The sequence below is a fragment of the Kogia breviceps genome, chromosome 4, assembly GCF_026419965.1.
Source record: "Kogia breviceps isolate mKogBre1 chromosome 4, mKogBre1 haplotype 1, whole genome shotgun sequence".
In the NCBI taxonomy this organism is placed as follows: Eukaryota; Metazoa; Chordata; class Mammalia; order Artiodactyla; family Physeteridae; genus Kogia; species Kogia breviceps.
Genome location: NC_081313.1, coordinates 144,322,271 through 144,341,952, shown reverse-complemented (window position 1 = coordinate 144,341,952; position 19,682 = coordinate 144,322,271). Strand labels below are relative to the sequence as shown.

General features: G+C 46.4%; 1 protein-coding gene across 3 annotated transcripts in view; it reads left to right on the top strand.

The window, feature by feature from the left end:
* The window catches only part of AFAP1L1 (actin filament associated protein 1 like 1), a 72,155-nt gene that overhangs the window by 8,579 nt on the left and 43,894 nt on the right, over nucleotides 1–19,682 (top strand). For 2 of the 3 annotated variants that reach the window (XM_059060130.2, XM_059060131.2), the window contains exons 2-4: nucleotides 17,450–17,578; nucleotides 18,625–18,708; nucleotides 19,503–19,600. In XM_059060130.2, coding sequence (XP_058916113.1) covers nucleotides 17,450–17,578; nucleotides 18,625–18,708; nucleotides 19,503–19,600 — 311 coding nt within the window. The remainder of the gene's footprint in view (nucleotides 1–17,449; nucleotides 17,579–18,624; nucleotides 18,709–19,502; nucleotides 19,601–19,682) is intronic. The other variant, XM_059060132.2, reaches the window with a different exon arrangement.

The window sequence follows — 19,682 nt, the reverse complement described above, 5'->3', positions numbered from 1 at the left end:
TTCTCCCCATTGGACAGATGTAAAAACTGAGGTCCAGAAAGATAACTTTGCTATTCCCTCTCCCTGAAAGAGACCACTCAGCATCACCTCCATGAAAACTACCTGCCACATCCTCCCTCGACCTTCCCGCTGACTTTGGGTTAGCACCACCCTCCTCAGTCTCTGCTTTTAGAAGATTGTATTGTACTAACTTAAATGCCTCCTCTGTGTGTATATGAACCTGTGCTCTGAGACTGTCTCTACATCTCATTTCCAGTGTCTAGCACATAGAAGATGTTTAATAATAGCCAACTGAGCGCTCACCATGAGTCAGGCAGTTTACATATGTACATTGAGCCATTTAATTCTCTAAACAATCATGAAGTTGATGCAGGTTGACTTTCATGTACATAAAATATGACATTAATTTTACTGGGGGAGAAATTCCATCCAAAAATGTTGCCAGCAGTTGTGAGTGGACAGTGTCTGTACAGAGTGCAGCTTTTATTTTCCAAAATCAAGGCTAGGGCATGTATATCAATTATAAAGATATAAATACAACTTTGTATTAAAAATTTTGTAGTTTATGGCAAAATCTGGTTCTGTGGTAGACTAATAAGTACAGTTCTTGTGAAGGCATGTTTGTGGCCCATGTCAGTGTGTCAATGCATAGGTAATTTGAAGTTTTGGATACATTTATGATATTTATCTTCCCTGAGCCGTGCAGTCTCACTGCCACCACCTCCCAATAGAATTCAATGGGAATGTTCATCATGACTTTGCCATCTGATGCATTTTAAGTTTATTTACTGTAATTTATTTTCAGCACCTACTTTAAAATGTGTTGTATATGTATTTTTTTTAAGATCCCCATTTTACAGATGAAAAAACTGAGGCTTAGAAAGGTCGATTTATTTACCCAGCCCTGCCCACCTCCAAACATAAATTCTTTACCATTGCTCTCCACTGCTTCTCCAGTGGAGAGGGGCATTCCCAGGTCAATTATGTGAAGGATTTGCCAGATAAGCCACAAGGACTTATACTAGGTAAAGATTTCAAGGTGGGAAGCATGGGAGGGAAAGGGGATCTAAACAATTCCAGGATAGATGCCCTCCATCAATGAATGGTATGGCCAGGCAGCTGGTGTGAGATTTTTGTTTCTTACCCTTTACACTCTTCCCACTGTGGCCCTTGGAGTTTTGGTGTTTAGAATTCAAGAAACACTCATCTTCCTGGAACTGGCAAAGAGCCTGCCCCAGGAGGGCCCAGGCAGGGTTTGTCCTCCATCTAAAATTCCACTTGGGGAATCCCAGCCACACCCCAAGTGGGGGTGGAGAGGCAGAGCCTGCCAGGCCTGATTCTTCTCCCTGCACAGCTGTCAGGCTGCAGAGGGGGCAGAACGTGGCACCACATTGCAGTCATTCCAGCTCTGGGGAATTTACCGACAGCACGTCCCACAGGAGGCAAGCTCAGGGGCTTTTTATAGCCCTCTAAGAACCTAGGAGAAAACTGATATCCTAAGAGGGAGAAGTGGGGCACGTGTCTTTTCCAGGCACCATTCCCTCAACCATGTAATCTCAGATGCCCGCAATTCAAATCAGGGTTAAGGGTCATGGCTAAGTGAGCAGTGTGGAGTGGTGGAAGCATGCTCTCTGTCCGGGGCACGGGGGTTCCAACCAAATCCAGTTCCTTGAATCCCCTCCTTGGGCTTCACTTTCTTCACCTGTCAGGCTGAAGTATTTATTATAGCACAGGTATCAGCACACCTCAGCTGGTAGACCAAATCTAGTCCATCACATCTTTTTTTAAATAAAGTTTTATTGGCACACAGCCATGGGCATTCATTATGTATTGTCTATGGCTGCTTTCTTGCTATTGAGTATTTGCAACAGAGGCCCCGCCCACATGTGGCCTGAAAAGCCTAAAATAGCTACTATCTGGTCCTTTACACAAAAAGCTTGCCAACCCCTGGATTAAACTGCAACGAGTCTGGGAGTGTCTGCCTGGAGCACTGTGGTGAGAAGGATTCTGAGGGTGTGTCAGGCTGAGGAATGAAGCACTGCCCTTAGATCATACAAGAGTATATATTCAAGACTAATGTTGGAAAGACCCCAGAATGCCATTTACCAGTGTTTTTCAAACTACTTTTTGCAAACAAAATCTTAAGCAAAGACTTTCTCTGGGGGAAGTGGGAATGAAAATACTGAGTACAGTCCATTCCATCTTCCTACTCCCAAGGCAGCCCCTAAAGAAGCCTCCCAGATCCCAAAGCTCCATCTGAAGAACATTTGAAAACCGCCTATCTAATCTTATGCCTCTCACTTTACAACTGGGAAAACTGAGGCTCAAGCGGTGGTGTCTTGCCTAAGATCACATGATGGACTCCTAGTCAGCTTTCCCCATATCCACTAACGTGGTCATGAGGTGTCAGCAGAGCATGGACATAGTTCTGCTGGGGAGAAAACCTGTCCACTGGCCTTGGGGGCCTCAGGGCTGCCATTGGTATGTGATTGGTCTGCCATGCCCTTGTTGACCCAGCAACTCCCAGGGGTTCAGGGCTGGGACGTGGCTGACACCTGCCCATGCTTCACAGTGATTTAGTCAAGGCTTGGAGCCTTCTTTCTGAGACCACCAGAATCAAAAGAAAAAAAATCAAAAGTGAATTGGACTATATTTTTAAAAATATTTCATTGATACCAAGGCATATTTTTAAAATCAGAACATATCTTAAATTTGATATATTAATTTGTTCATTTTTCTGATTTTTTTTCAAAAAGCTATTATTTAGTAGATAAGATATCTTTAAATCAGTGAAATCTTAGAGCAGAGAAATTATGATAATTTATACTAAGGCTTTCTTTTGAAGATGGAATCAGATTTATTCATTTGTAGAATAAATATTTATTCTTCCTGCCCATTCTTGTTGAAGGGTTTGCAAAGAGCAGATCCAGCTGATATGAAACCAAGGGGGATTTTATTTTAGCTTTACTTGAACCAAGAAGAAAACTGATCTAGGAGTGTGCTGGGAAGCTGGAGGGGACCAATCGCATTTCCTCACCTCCAGCCAGCAATCAGCTGTAGCTCTAAGGAGTAACAGAGGGGAAGCGTAGGGTCCCTGCACCTCCAAATCTCCTAGTGAGGCAGAGAAACTAAGCCTCTGTCACCAATTCCTGTGACATGAGGTCATATCTGGCCAGTGTCCATCAAAGAGAATAAATAAAGGCCCAGAAGACTCAAGGGACACTTTTCTAGCCAGGAACCTCAGAAACACTGGGGGAACAGCATTCCAGGTAGAGAAAATGGCAGAGTAGAAAGAACAGAGGCACAGAAGCCATGCTCAGGGCACAAAATGGTCAGCATGCTTACAGCCCAAAGAAGCAGAGAGAGGTAAAATGGAGCCTCAAGTAGGGCCTTATCATCCAGGTCCATAACTGAGAGTGTGATTGGTAACTAATAATAGAGGCAGCATAATGTGGGAGCTGAGTGCACTGGCTGCAGTGTCAGGTTGCCAGGGTTTGAATCCCAGCTCTACTCCTTCCACTTAATCCCAAGTCTCAGTTTCTTCAACTAAAAATGGAGATAACAATCTCCTGTCTACTATGGGGGATAACTGGATTTGTGCAAGAAAAGCACTCAGCATGCAGGAAGCATACAATTTTTTTTAAAAAAGTTAATGCTTAAACTACAGGTCTATGAATGATTGCCTTTCTTAAAAAATCAGAATGGATTCCAAGTTCTCTCTCTGATGCTTTCCCTTTCACTTCTTGCCTGCCCATCCTGGGAAGGGATGGAATTACAGAGGGAATGACGATAAACCACAGGGAGTACAGGGAGCATGTGAAGATCTTTCATCATCTGAGTCACAAAGGAAACTGGTATCTGGGCCCTGGGGAGCTATTGACAAGGTACAAGCAGGAGGGGGTTATGCTATGTGTTGCCATTTGGGGACAATTAAAGCTCACATCAGAGTAAAAAGGGAGAGACTGAAGAGAGGAGACCAGTTAGGAACTACAGCAAATACTGCAGGTGAGCAGCAAATTGTATAACATTAACTCACCTTCATGTTTAAGTTAAGAACAGGGAAACATAAAACTTCACACTCTGTCCATTTTCAAATAGAGTTAAGTGCATAGAATTGTTGATCTAATGGGAGAGCAAAGGAGACATCTGTCTGGGGTTCTTTAAGACTCAAGACATTCTTTCCCAGGACCTTCAACCATCATTTTCTTGATCCCACCCCCAGCCCTGGAGGCAGGAATCACCCTAGGCATCTCCCAAAGCCCGCCCAGGGTGGCTGGGCTCTCTGTGGGCTGCATTCGCAGGGACCTGGCCCAGAACATAATCCAAGGTTACCACTGGAAGGCTTTTGCAGGCAAGGCGAAGGAAGGAAGAGAGGGAAGAGGGTGGACCTTCCACCTGGGCAGCAGTCAGGGTGGCCATCCTGAGCCTAACATTTAGCTTCCCATCTAGAATGTCTAGACTAACCTCTGGGTAATGCCTGAATCCCCTGTGATTACTAGCAACAGCAACAACATTAATACTAATAACCAACCTTTGCAGAAGGTTTCATATGTGCTTGGCACAGAGCTTAACACTTTTCATACATTATCTCCCTTTCTGCTCACTACAACCTTCTGACATGAGTGCTCTCCTTACCTCTGCTTCACAGATGAGAAAACTGACATCGTCTGCCTCCGGTCGCTGGGCTAGGGAGGACAAATCCCAGGTGTGATTCTGCATGTTTCTCACCCCAGTCACCCAGTGTCACAGTTACCCACCGAATAACACACCCCCACATTCCTGCCAAGGCACTGTCCACCTGGGCTCAGCCCACCTGGCTCTCTTCTTAGTTCAGACTTCTGGAGAGTTCCTATATACAGTGAACCTAATAATATGGTGTTAAGCGGCCACCACTGTTCCAGGACTGCCCTCCAGAGCCCCAGAGAACAAGTCTGCCCCACCTTCCCTCTTCCCCATCCCCATGAACCCTTCTGCTCTTGGAGATGGTTGTCACAGACAGGATTAATAGCTCCCTCCTTCGTCTGTGGTTGTTCGTCTGAATTAGGGCTGTTAGTTAATCCCTCTGCAGTGCACCTGCTGTGTGCCCATTACGGTACTGGGCACTGGGCAGTGGTGGCAGATATTAAATTGGCCACCATCTCTACTCTCACTGTTCACACTTTAATGGAGGACGCTGAACAAATTGTCTGCTCTGGAGGCTATAACAGGGTGACCTTACCTGTGCAGGAAGGCAGGACAGGCCTCCTGGAGGAAGTGGCCTCTAAACCAATTGTCAAAAAATAAGTGGGCACTCTCGGGGGAGTAGGGGAGCTTTTAAATAATAACAATAGTCAATTCTGTATGTGTCAGAAACTGTTCTAAACAGTCCATATAACACCTCACTGGATCCTCATGGCAGCCCTGTAAGGTGTAGGTATTGTTATTATCCCCATTGTTCAGATGAGGTGACACAGAGAAGTGAAGTAACTTGCCCAGGGTCACACAGCTAATAGGGGATAGTAGTTGGAGAACAAGCCATGCAGAGGAAACACCACAAGCAAAGAGTAATGGGGTAGGGCCTCAGATATTGAAAATAGGTAAGAAATAGTAAAAAAAAAAAAAGTAATATTTTTTAAACTCCATTGAACAGAACAAAGATAAATTCATACTCTGTTCCCATTAGCGCAGCCTGAGGCCTCTACTGATGATTTTCTGATTCTTTTTTTTTTTTTTTGGCCATGCCACATGGCTTGTGGGATCTTAGTTCCCTGACCAGGGATTGAACCTGCACCCTCTGCAGTGAAAGCACGGAGTCCTAACTACTGGACCACCAGGGAATTCCCGATTTTCTGATTCTTTAATCACACTAAGACTTCTGTGGGCTAATTGTCAACCTAATCCTTGCCTTTCTGAATAGGGATGCTATTCAGTCTCATCTCTTGAATCCTACACAGGTTTTTTTTTGTTTGACTGGTGGGGAGGGGAGCAGATGGCACATAGATCATTAATCACAATGTACCGATTTACAAAACTTCAGTTTACAGAGTGCTGTCACTTTTCACAGACATTGTAAGATTTGAGTCTCACAACAGGCCTGAGAGGTAGATAGGGCAGTTACCATCACCCCACTTCAATGTTGAGGAAATTGAGGCTCAGAGGCATGAGGCAACTTGCCCAAGGCCACACAGCCAGTAAGTGTGGAGCTGGATCTTGAGCCCAGGGCTTTTGGCTCTAGTTTCTGTGCTTTGTCCTCTACACCAAAATACAGCATACAGTGGGGGCCAGAAAGATGCAAACCTGGCACCTATGACCTCCAGCAAGTTCCTTAGCCTCTCTAGGGCTCAGAGTTTCTTGTCAGTAAAACTGATAAGAAGAGCTCCTACCACATGGGGTTGTTGCAAAGATTAAATAACGTAATAGGCACAGAGTGTTAGGCTTGGAGAATCTTCCCGCAGTGGAATATCATACAGCACGGTGAATGAACGCAATGACAGGCAATTATATGGATAAGCCTTAGCAGTATCATGGTAAAGAAAAAAGTCACAAAAGATTACCTATAGCATTATGCCCTTTTAATAAAGTTTAAAACAACTAAAATTTTGTATGGGTATATCTAGTTGCAATCTACAAGGGAAAGCAAGGATGTGTTGAATACAGCATTCAGGATGGCAGTTAGGTTGGAGGGGGAAGCAGAGGCATGGGATCATAGTTAGATGTATGATATCATCTGGATTCAGGCTTTTGCTTTGAATGGTAGATTTGTGGGTACTTACTACATTAGCAAAAATAACTGATTACATAAATAAATAACTAAATAAAAGTGGAGCATGCATGGACCAATGATGAGTGTCTCATGAAGCAAGGATTAGGATTAACCCAAGTTTTGTCCACATGAAGTCCTAATTTATAAAAAGAAATAAGTGTTAGGCCCAGAGCCCAGATTGTAAGAAGTGTTCAATAAATGTTCACTGCCATCCTTGGACATCTTTATTATTATGTGCATTATTCACAAACCCCTAGCCAGACATCTTCAATGTCTGTCTATTGGTGAGATGGGTCCTCAAACTACTGGTGGCTATTGGTGAGATGGGTCCTCAAACTCAAACTTCGCAGAAGCAGAAAGCCCAGCCCCATCTAGGCCTCAGACCAGGCACCCATCCTATGAATGGACACCAGTGGGGAATGGTCGTGAGGGACTCACTGCTGGTTCCATCAGGCTTTGGAGGTAGGGAACCTCTGTTAGAAGAAGGCGGCATGAAGGAATTATGATGCAGCAACTGGAAGATTAGGCCTTAGACTTAGGTCTAGGTTTGAATCTTGGTTCTGCTTGCCATGTCCCTTTAGACAAACAACTGTGCCTCTCTGAGCCTCATTTGGTTCATGTGTAAAACAGAGGCTGAAGAACAGCAACTACCTCACAGGGCCATTATGAGAATTAAATGAGGTAGTCCATGCAAAACGCTTAGCATAACATCTGGAACATCACTTATGAACTCAAAAATACTACCTGCCTTTGTTGTTGGGTATCCCAGGCCACTCCTTTTAGTGAAGGAGATGATAAGGACTGCCGCAAATGGAAACAGCTGCCATCTTGTCTGTGAGGCGTGAGCATGTGTGTGTCACAGTTTTCCACTTCCTCCTGGAACCATTTCCTTTGTGAGCTAAACAGGGAAGAATCTGCACACAAAGGAACAATTCTGGGAGAGCCCAGTCCCACAGCCAAAAGTTATTTCCTCGGAAGTCGGTGGCTTGCCCCACCCCCTCCTGTCTGGAAATGTCTTGATGAGAGGGAGCTACTGCTTCCCTGGCAGCCCAGGGCTGAGAAACAAGGTGTCCAGAAGGAGAGCTGTCCTGGTGGATGACAAGACCTGTGCAGAGCTGCTGCTCAAAAGGCCATTAAGATGCAGGGTGTTTCCCTGAGCCTGTCACCCTGGCCTGACTCCCAGGAAGTGAGTCACCTCAAAACATCCCCACAACCTGCTTCCCCACTGACCTGCAACCTCCCTGACCTCTTGCCTCCCTGTCTACCTGAAACGAGTACATCAGAGAATTGTGCTACAGAGGAACGTGTCCATCCCCAGTAAAAATCCCTACAGTTTACAAACTCTTACCCCACCATTCCCCGTTTCCCCTTCCACAAACCTGCACGTGGGGATTCTAAATCCCTTAACAGTAGAGGAAAATGATGATCAGAGGGGCTGACTGACCTACCCCAGATTCCACACTAGCAAGTAGGAGGAGTCAGAACCCAAACCAGATACTCTCCTACCAAATCCCAAATCTTCCACTCTTCTTTACCACTTCCCTCAGGATTCTGGGTTTCTCTCCCAGGGAGTCAAACCGTACTATTTTCTTCAGCATGAAGGATATTCAGTTTCCTGCATAAGCTGTAATTAACACACACAAAAGCCTTTCAAGGTGACCTCGCCACCCCCTCTGCCTCCCTCACACAGGAGCTATATTTAACTGCTGGAAAGCAGTCAGCACAAGGCAGTGGCTTTGCATCTGGGTTTCTTTGCTGCTCCTTTTTCATTCTTTTCCAGCCCACATGAACCATGGTCTTCCCTGTATGCTCTGGGACAACAGGAAGTGTTTGTTTTAGTGATCAACAATGCTAGTCCAACCAGTGAGGTCCCCTCCAATGTCCTGCCCACTGTTTGGCCTTCATTTGGACTCAGAGAAGTGCTTATAAATTCAGAAGAAGGAAGTGAGACATCTCCATGGCCCCAGATGGGTAGATCTGCAGTAACTTGTAAGAGACTGTGGGCAGGGGAAGAAGAGATTCCTGTACCCACAAAGTGAAGGGGCAATTCCACCAGCCTCACCTGTGTAACTGGGGGCCTCTCTGCAGAGTTGACCCAGGGCTTAACATAGATGGAAGCAGCATCCTGAAGGAGTACTGGGAGAGGCATCTCTAAGTAGCCTCAGCAGTCTTCCCATTATGCATTCCTCAGCTCTCACACCTGTAAGAATTAAATTATGGATTTCATTAATAATTAAATTATGTAAATAACACATGTAAATCTCTTAAAGCAAGGTAAGACATATAATAGTAAAGGAAGAGTAATGTAAATAACTAATATTTATTCAGTACTTACTATGTGCCAGATACTGTTTAAGGCACATTCTCATGTACTAGGGCCCATTCCCACTGCTGAGGTAGATATGCTCATAGGTCACCAATGATGTGCATTGGGTGGTTATATAAGTGTCCCAAAGGTGCACAGCTAGAAAATGGGGAACAAGACTTGAACTCAAGTAGTTCATATATTAATGTTAATTATTATCATTTATTTGTTAGGGTTAAAATCCACCAATTACAAAATACCCATAAGCAAACCAACTGGCAGCCATATTCACACAAGGGATACAAGTCCAACCAAATAGGGTTTGAGGAGCTTAGCCACTTGAGAAATTGGGCTTCTGCCCCCTTTTTTGCCCTGGGGCTTTTTGTTACTTGTGTTGTTGTTGGTTTTTTTTTTTTTTTTTTTTTTTTGAGCATCTTCTTACTATCCTGAGTCACCATGAGGACAGACATGGTTTTATAATCACATTAACTAGCTGTTAGACTTTATCGAGTCTTAGGAAAACTTTGCTTCAAGAATTCACTCATTCCACAAATACTTAAGCACTTATTCTGTGTCAGGCACCAGAAAACGCTGGCACTATTCCTACCCTCAAGGAGTTAAGGCTCAAGTGGGGGAAACTGATGTTAATCAGAGAAATACATACTTAAATACAGCCATCCTTTGGTATCTGCAGGGAACTGGTTCCAGGACCCTTGCAGCTACCAAGATCCTCGGATGCTCAAGTCCCTCACAGTCAGTCCCATGGGTCCTTGCATCCAGGGATTTTGCATCCAGGGATCCGAGGTCCAGTGAAAAGTATAACATTTCACCATGATAAGTACCACAGGGAGAGTGATGCTATGTCAGCATAAAATAGAGGGAATGTATGTGGTCAAGAGGACAGGGAAGGTTTCCGTGAGGAAGTCATGAGTGAGTAGAGGACTGAAGGGGGCCATTACTGGTTAGCAGGAGAAGGGAATTCTGACAGGAAGAGGGAACAGCATATGCAAAGACCTGGGGTTAAGAGGCTGAGGAACATAGCATAAAGCAGCCTGGAGGGAGGTCTGTCTGGAAGGGCCTGCAGGGTTGGAAGCCACAGAAAAGGTTCCTCTTTCCTTCCTTCCTCCTACCCAACTATTGAGACCACACCTACTAAGTATACTGCTTTCCTTTCCAAGGTGAGTTACTGCCCCAGTGCTATAATAGGTCATACCTCATTAATGTGCTAGCTTTTTAAACAGTATACTAAAAGTCATCTCTAAACTCATGATCAAAAATTTTTTAAGTAATGCACTGGTTCTTTCTCCAGGTAAGGAGCCCTTACAAGATGAAAACTGGGTTATTTTGCCGTTGGGAAATGAGAAGGGAAATTTGAGTGAACCAAAAGAAAAATTGCATATCCTTCATAAAACCACATTCTGACAACTCTTGCTATTTCCATTTTTAAATCATGCCGGTTGCATTTTCTCCGACTTTGATAACAAAGAAGGATGAGTTATCTTTGTCCTAAAGAGGCTTGTCAAGTAGTGAAATGGGGAAAAGAGAAATTGGTTTCCTCCTACTGTTTGCATTTAATGAAATTGTAACTTGCAAGCTGTTTCCAAGAATTTTTGTGAATTCCAGAGACTAAAAGGTGCCCAGGAATGAGATCACAAGTCAAAGTGCCCACCGGCTAGCTTGGTAAGAGCCCAAACAGAGTTTATTATTCCTGTGGTTTGCTGAAGATGAATTATTCACTTGACCTTTGTCATGGAAATCAGACTTACTACCTTTGAGATCTCTAAATAAATCTGACCTTCCTTGCACTAGAACCCATACTGGCCGTGATGAAGGCCTTTTGCTTAAAGGTTTCACTTAGGCTGCACCAGGGATGCGATCCTGAGAACAAGTGGCAGTGCTTTTTGTCTGTGGCTTAAATTTCTGCTCTCTACCACCTCATGTTGATTTCACTTAGGTGGGGAGGGTGGAGGAGCAGAGCGAAAACTGATCTTAGTCTTAGCTGGGTATTCACCAGGAACAATAGGCACAGAGTGGTCTAATCTTAGATATATTTTTAAGTAGGTTTCTAATTTTATCTGGCAAACTTTTTTGCATCCCAGAGAACAGCTATCACCCCTCTTGGGTTTCTGTGCCTGTCTATCCTGCTTGGTAAAAGAGTGAAGACTTATAAACAATGATTAGACCATTTATTCCTGGTTTTTCCTCACTGGAATTCACTGTACCTCCCTAAGGCTCAACTAAACCAAACGAGATCCGTGAAATGTATTCATGGTTCTAAATAAAATCTAGTCATAACAGGCAGCCCTGTCCCGATGCCCTTATCTGCCCGCAGAGAGCAGAGATGACCTGGACCAGAAGCAAAGGTGGGAGGGGGGTGGGGTAGGAAATGTTGAAGGAGATTTTTCCTGACTGGGGATGGCAGGGACAGGATTCTGAGTTGCATTATTGCCCCTCCAACTGAAAGATGCTTTCCCTCCAAGTGGCATGGATGGGGCCCCTGGAATGGAAGCACTCTGAGGAAGAGGGCCCTACCACCTCCGACCGCCATAACCACCTGTGCTCAGTGTCAGGCCCAGGGATGTGAACAGTCCACGTGGTGGGGCTCACAGAGTCCCACAATGTCCTCTTGCCCCAGAAATCCCCCTCCTTTGTGCCTAGCACCGCACCTGAATCTGCTGGGAGATTACGTACAAATGAAGGGAACACCGTTAAGTACATTGAGCACCATATGTATCTTTTTTTTTTTTTTTTTTTTTTTTTTTTTTTTTTTGCGGTACGCAGGCCTCTCACTCTTGTGGCCTCTCCCGTTGTGGAGCACAGGCTCCGGACACGCAGGCTCAGCGGCCATGGCTCACGGGCCTAGCCAATCCGTGGTATGTGGGATCTTCCCGGACAGGGGCACGAACCCGCGTCCCCTGCGTCGGCAGGCGGACTCTCAACCACTGTGCCACCAGGGAAGCCCCATGTGTATCTTTTTATTTCATCTCTCCAGTGACCATGTGCAGCAGCTACTGTTTTACCCCCACTGTTTACAGATGAAGAACTGGAGGCTAAGGAAAGTTATTTCCCCACAGTGGAAAATGGCAGAGGTGGGAGGGGGACCCAGATTGTGCACAGCCTGTGCTCTCAGCCACTCTTCTGTGACTTATCTAAGCATCAAGCCTAGGGTAAATTTAACACTAGATACTCATTTTCAATTAGTTGTGTGGCCGTCGCTAAGTCAAATAACCTCTTGGACCCTTCACTTTCCACATCTTTAAAATTAGAGGGTTGGACTAGGTCATCAAAATATTGTGTTCAACGAATAGATGCTTGTTGGGGCATCTACTATGATTGAAACACAGATTAAGACGTGCCCTTGTAAAGCCTGTTACAACAACTATAGCAAATCTGTCGCTAAATACTATCTGGTCAATACTCTGGAGTTTGCATAGTTCTGGGGAATATTAGAAAGCAGCAACAACAACAATAATACGGCCTCATTGATGAGTGCTGACTCCAGGCACAGCACCAAAGTGCTTTGCAAGCATGACCTTACCTAGTTCTCCCAGCCTAGGAGACTGGGATCCTATTCTCACTTTACAGATGAGAAAACCATGGCTCAGAGTTCTCTAATGTGCCCATCTTTGTATAGCTCGGAAGTGGCAGCACAAGAATTCCGATTCACAGAGGTCTCACCCCAAAGCCCTAATCACTGTGCTCTTCTAAGCAAGACTCCACATTCCAGCTAGTTGCAATCTTCTGTAGGGGCTCTTATTCCCACCTTGACTCTCAGTTATTTCAGAAGGGGATAGCTATGAAAATTTTTTAAGGAATGAGGGAGGTCTTCCCACATTCTTTATGTTCACAGACATGCCCTCTAGTATGTTTTCTGGTGGAGTATGTTTCAGAGGGTGAACCTTGGAATCACCTGGAGGACGCATTAAAATGCAGATTCCTGGGTCCCAGTACAGGGTCTACTGAATCAGACTCTCAGATAGGAGGTCCAGGAATCTGAACTTCCAGCAAACACCCTGGGAGAGGGTATGATCATTTGTCATAAGCATTATATCATTATATGCATGTGATTTCTCTCCAAATTAAATTCTTTGACGGTTTAAATCCCTGTGGTTTGAATTCTCTAGTGTTAAAGACGAAGGTGCCATCAAAGGCACATCTGTATTCACCACACCTGAAAGCTAGCTGGAGAGTTCTGTATTGTCTTTAAAGAGTGGAGCTCGGGCTGGAAGCTTTCTTGTAACCACGATGTGTAAGTTTCTCCCTGGGATGACATTCCGCTGCTAAGTCAGGTATAAGCTTTGAGTCACTTGTTTTTCTTCTCTGAGATCTACACAGTTAGGGCTCTAAAGTTCAATGGGCCCAGTGGAGAAATGCCCACTGAGCAGGATTTCAGCCCCACAATAAGGGTCTCTAATCCATCCAGTGAGAGGACCGCCAGGTCAGGAGCCCCAGTGAAGTCATGACCCAGCTCAGCAGGCAGGCTTTGAGGGACCGCCTGCCTCCTCCCTGCTCCACCTGGCCTCCCCTTCTCTGAGCCCAAGTCCTCTGGTGGAGGATTCAGGCACAGGGGTGCAAGCTTTGAAGTCAGAGAGCCTGGCCTTACAGCTTACTGGCTGGGTGACCTCACTTCTCTAGGCCTCCATTTCCTCCCGCTTAGAACATAGGTAGAGAGATGTGTGGTTTGTGAGGATTAAATGAGATAATGTGCATTAACTGCCTAGCACAACGGTAACTGCTCAGCTTAAGGAAGGATTCTTGCCCATTAATGCTACAAGCTGAGCTTTCTCCCAGGGCTCACACTCCCTCTGCCAACTGTACTTTAGAATCGCTATGTAACTCTCCTGCCGCCACCTGCTGCCTGCCAGTTCCCAGGCTTTGGAAACCAGTGCCACTAGGACCAGGCACCTCCTCACTCCCCATGTGCTTCTCCCAGATTACTCAGCTCCCTCCTTTGCTCTGTTTGGACTTTCGTGATCACAACTCGGTTAAACAGAAAACACTTAGAAGTAATCCCACCAAGGACCAGGAAAAACAAAAACAAAAAAAGGTGTTACAAAGCTTGGGTACTAAGACTCATGTTTTTAAATGCAGAGAACTCACTCAGAAACTAATTGTTCTTACTTTAGAAGCAGGAGAGCTTTTAGAAGCCACAATATTGCCCACAAGGCACTTGCTGATAGCAGCAAGAAGAAATCCTTGGAACCTCACAGCCAAAAAAAAGAAAGAAAGGAAGGGCAGCAGGTAGGGAGGGAGGGAAAGACAGACAGACTGACTGACTGACTGACTGACTTAAGGAATACAAAAAGCTTAGCAATCTGAGGTCATTTATTGAAGGATATTAATTCTCAGAAAGGTGTGGCTGGGGTTAGGGATGCTTGGGGGGGTCCCTAAGGTCAAACCTACTTTTATATGGTACTATGACCTTATATGCCCTCTTCACTCTCATTGTCTTACGGGTACACAGTAGAGTTTTCCAAAGGTTATATGATGTGTGATGATGTGGTAGCTCTGAAGGTTAATGGGATGTTTGACTATATACTTTTGTGTTTTAAGTTTTTCTCAGTTTTAAGTGTTAATAAACTCAATACTGATAGATATAACCCCAACAAAACAAAAGCTCTTTGGGGGTCTTCAATAATTGTTAAAAGTGTAAAGGAATCCTGAGGCCAGAAAGTTTCAGAACCACTGGTTAGAGAGATAAATGGCCACTGCATCCTGTAGCCTTGACACTCTTAAATGATAGCAGGGCAGCATCATGGATTTTTCAAACATGAACCATGGCTGCAGGCCACAAGAAAGCTCCCATGGAGGGAGGGAGGGAGGGAGGGAGAGAGAGAGAGAGGGAGAGAGAGAGAGAAAGAGAGAGGGAGAGCGGGAGAGAAAGAGAGAGAGAGAGGATGCCACTGGAACAATATCTTACTCATTTTCTAATTCCCCCAAGTGGCCAGACTGGCACATAATTAGAATAAATCAGGACATATTTTGGAATACAGTTAACTGACTTTTGGTGTGTCTGTTAGTGCCAGAGAGGTTTGTGTTTGCATTTGAAAAGATTTCCTCCAAAACAGATACAACTTGGCTAAAATGATTTTAAATGATTTCCTACTTCAGAGAGAGCTCTGTCCCTCCAGAACCCTCACCCCGTGGCACTGCAGGGGCTCCGGCCCTGGAGGGAGAAGGGCCTCGAGGCCTCTCACGTGGGCTCTGGAGTGAGGCCTGGAGGTGTACGACACAGCAGCTCCAGGAATCACACAAACTTGGGATCAGCCTGGTTCCTCCTCTTTCAAGCTGTGCAACTGTCCCACGGCTTCCCTCAGCCTCAAAGTCATCTCCTAGAAAACAGGTGTCCCAGTAGGACCTACTCACAGGCGTGTTGAGGGGATGAGATGAAACATGGTGTGGAAAGCCCCTACCTCAGGGCCCAGAGGTAGAGAGAGCCCACGAGGTGGTAGCTGTCAGTATCAGCCTTGAGCTCATTTCCAACAAATCTGAGGTGATGTTGGAATGGCACAGAGAGATTACGACATCACATTTTTCCAACAAGTGCCACTCTCTGTACATAAAATTTCTATTTTTTTAAAAAGTCCTAGTGTGGTCATCTCTCCATTCCCTCTCTCATCTAACATACATAGAGCACCCACTCTGAGCAGGCCCCATACTAGACGCTAAGAAAGCTGAGATTCATAGTACCGTTCACACTTGCCAGAGCCTCACAGCCTCTCCCTCTTCCTGAGGGAGACAGATATTCACATCTCACAGCACAGATCAGCATGGCAGATACTATAATGACAGTAATCATAGCTGACTTGTGGTAAGATTTACTATGTTTGGGGCAAGGCAGTTTCCACACATGGCAATATTAATCCTCACAGCAACCCTATGAGGCGGTGCTGTTATTTCACCCACTTACAGAGAGGGAAACTGAGTCATAGGTTAAGTAACTTGCCAAAGGTCCATAGCTGATGAATAATGGAGCCTGAACATGAACCCAGGAAATCTGGCTCCAGGACTGATTCTCTTATGCACCATGTTACAGCCCCTCTTACACATCCAGACCTGTAGCTGCAAGTCAGAGTCTCACCATTTCCTCAGGAGGGCCCTGGTGGGGAGAAGCACGTGGAGTTGGGAGTCAAGAGACTGGGGCTTAAATCTTGGCTCTTCCGCTTGTCTGTGTAACTTCAAGCAAGTTAATTATCTTCTCTGAACCTCAGTTTCTTCACCTAAAAAATGGGCGTGATCATCGGACCAATCTCAAAACTTGGTAGGAGCCTATAAAATACTGCAAAGCGATCTAGTGCCATGGTTTAAAGTATAGAGTGAGGGAACCAGATTCAGGTGAAGCTTTGCTGGCTCTGTGGTGCTGGAGAAGTTGTTTAACCTCTCTGAGCCGTAGCTGTATCCCCCATATAATGGAGATAATAAAGTGTATGCTGAGATTTAAATAAGACAATAAGTATGAAAGGACTTAGCACAGCTCGCAATACTTATTCAACACATGTCAGCTCATATTATTAGGCACAAGTGACTGGCAAGTTGCAATGGAGGACAATACTACTACTGTAAAGAAGTTGGTCTTCAGTTCTAAGGCAAACCAAGTCCCAAGATACTGCTTTGGGACAGGGAGACATTGATGACATCATGGTCTTGGCATGCTCCAGTCTTTTTAAAGGACTGTGCTCTAGGATTTTGCAGCTCTGTATGGTCTCAGACCAGCATCATCAGTTTTAGCTGGGAGCTTGTCAGCAATGCAGAATCTCAGGCCCCACACCAGACCTCCTGAGTCAGAATCTGCATTTTGACAAGATCCCCTGGTAATTCCTATATACACTTAAGTTTGAGAAACACTGGTGTAGCATGGAAAAAAGAAGAGCAACAAAAGTTTCTGGCCAGGGGTGGGAAGGGTTAATGTTTAGTTTGGCTCCTGTCAAGCCACCGGAAACAGAAGGTTCCAGAGATTGAAGAGTATGGACTGATGGGACAGGAAGGCTTCCTTCCTGCCTTGTGTCCTGGACAGCCAGGGCTCCTGCCTGGGACCTGCACTGACCCTCGAGCTGCAGTGAGGAAGGACCCCTAGGCCTGCAAAGCAGAGGGCAGGCTGGGACAAAGAGAGGGCTAAGTGCCTCCGCTCAGGCTACCTGGGAAGTTCCAGTCCTCAGGCCAAGCCCAGAATGAGGTCTGAGGCAGAGTGGGGGGGCCGGAAAAACGTCACAGTTAACTGAGCAGAGCTCTCCCCTGGGAGGCTGGTGGCCAGCGCTGGGACAGCTGTGTGAGGGCCTCCGAGGTCTCCCTGTTGCCCTGGGCCCTGTCCTCTGGCCCCTGCTTCCCTGGGTCCTGGAGGGTGGGGGTGGGCCCAGATCCTGGACATAGAGCCATGACCATGCTCCATGGGCCTTCCTCCTCAGTGCTGGAGCAGCTGCTCCCCGAGCTCACAGGGCTGCTCAGCCTCCTGGACCATGAGTACCTCAGCGACACCACCCTGGAGAAGAAGATGGCTGTGGCCTCCATCCTGCAGAGCCTGCAGCCCCTCCCAGGTCAGCCATCAGCACTCTCTCTGCCCAGAGCTCCTCAAGAGCCCTCAGTAACTCCCCAGGGCCTGCTGGCAGGAGGAAACCTAAACCACACAGCATGGCATTCACCTCTCTTCATGGTTTAGCCAGCGTCCCCATCCACTCCAGCCCTTCTCCACCACAGCCCTGACTGTGCTCTTTGTCCTCCTCCATCCCCAGCCCTCTACAAACTCACACAACACACATGCCATGCACACTCGTGTACACACTACTACCATACTCAGACACACAAAACATGCTCTCACGTAGACCTCACATAGTAACAAACACACATCACACACAACATACCCCACACGCTCTCTCACATGCAACATATTCACATACTCATCACATACACATCACACACTCCTACACTCAGATGCACACTCACACACTCCCTCATCTTTATAAGCTGCATACCTGCCCCCCATCTCTACTCATGCCTCTCCCTCTATTCCCCACAGCCTCTCTGCCTCACTGTGTGCTCAGCAGCAAAGCCTCCTCATCTGCTCCAGCCTTTTCCCCAACCTCAAATGAGCCCAAGAGATGATATGTGTACATCAAGAGCTCAGGAAACTCTAATGAGCTGTATCATGTCCCGCAGGGTTGAAGGGGTCTGAGTAACATGGGGGGAAGTCACCACTGGGTGACACTGAGCCTCACTTCCCAGCGACAAAATGGGTCAATGTCAGCGGCCACCCTAACAGGACAGTTGGAGGATGAAAGGGGCAGCAGTTTGGCAACTGTCCCCTGGCTGTCCCCAAAGCAGCCCCTCTGCTCTGTTCTCTATACTGGGCTCTGGGCATCCTTTCACTTGGAGAAGGAGATCCTCAATAACAATGTAAAAAGGGAAACAAAGTTTGAAAGCAGGGAAATGATTTAGGCTCTGCACATGCTTTGCAACCTGAGTGCTGTGTCCTGTGTGGAATAGAAGTCCTAGTGGGCAGGGTGAGCTGGCTGTCCTCAGTATCAGCAGCGGTCTCGGGCCCTCTCCCTCCTCACTGAGGGCCTGCTCTCCTCCTTCGTCACAGCCAAAGAAGTCTCCTACCTGTATGTGAACACAGCGGACCTCCATTCCGGGCCCAGCTTTGTGGAGTCCCTCTTTGAAGAATTTGGTAAGCAATCCTCTCCTGACCTCTGCTGTCCTTTCCCCCACGTGCGTGTCTACTGCCCCAGTCTCTGAAACGGTCCCCGGATTGGGCGGGAAAATACCTGCATCTGGGCCTGGCTCTAACATTACAACATTGAGTCACTTTGGGAAAGTCCCTTTGCCTTTCTGGGCCCTGCCAGGTCTGAAAATCTAGACAAATCCGTACAGTTACGGGAAATCATCCCTGAGATTTGAGGAAAGGTAGGGATGAATGCGCAGTCCAAAGAAGGCTGGCACACAGGGCGTTGTCTCGTCTGCTGCTAACATCCATCTTAGTAGCTACCTGGTCTGTGAGTTGAGTGGTCCCACAGCTCAGCAGTAAATGGAGCTGTGAGGACTAGCAGAGGCGCCAAGGGTGTGGGAGCACTGAGCAGTGCTGCGTGCAGGGCGTGTGTGATCCCTGATCTATCCTGAGGGAAGACAGCACTGTTCAACACAGGGAGAAAGCTATGGGTCAGATGAGAGGATTTACGGACTGACAGACTTTGGGAAAACACTGTGCCTTCATTACATAACCCTTGAAAATTTCCAAAGCACTGTACCAATTAGTATTATCCCATTTGATCCTCTCGATAACACTGGGAGCTAGACAAGGCAGGGATCATTGTGACCACTTTACAGATAAGAGGGATGAAGTCGCCTGACCAGGGTCACTAATGGAGAAGGTGGTGGAGCTTCCTGACCCCAAATCTAGCCCTCTTCTCACTCTGCCATGCTCATCCTCCACTTTCTCTGTCCCAATGGCCTGACCCTTCATAGACTGTGACCTGAGCAACCTTCAAGACATGACAGAGGACGACGGGGAGTCCTGCAAAGAAGCCACCCCTGAGCCAGCCAAGAGCCCATCTCTGAGACACGTGAGTTCTTACACTCTCAGGCCCTCTGTTCCTCTGGAAGAGGTAAGGGAAGCTCTCCCTGCTAATGCTGGGGACCCTCCTG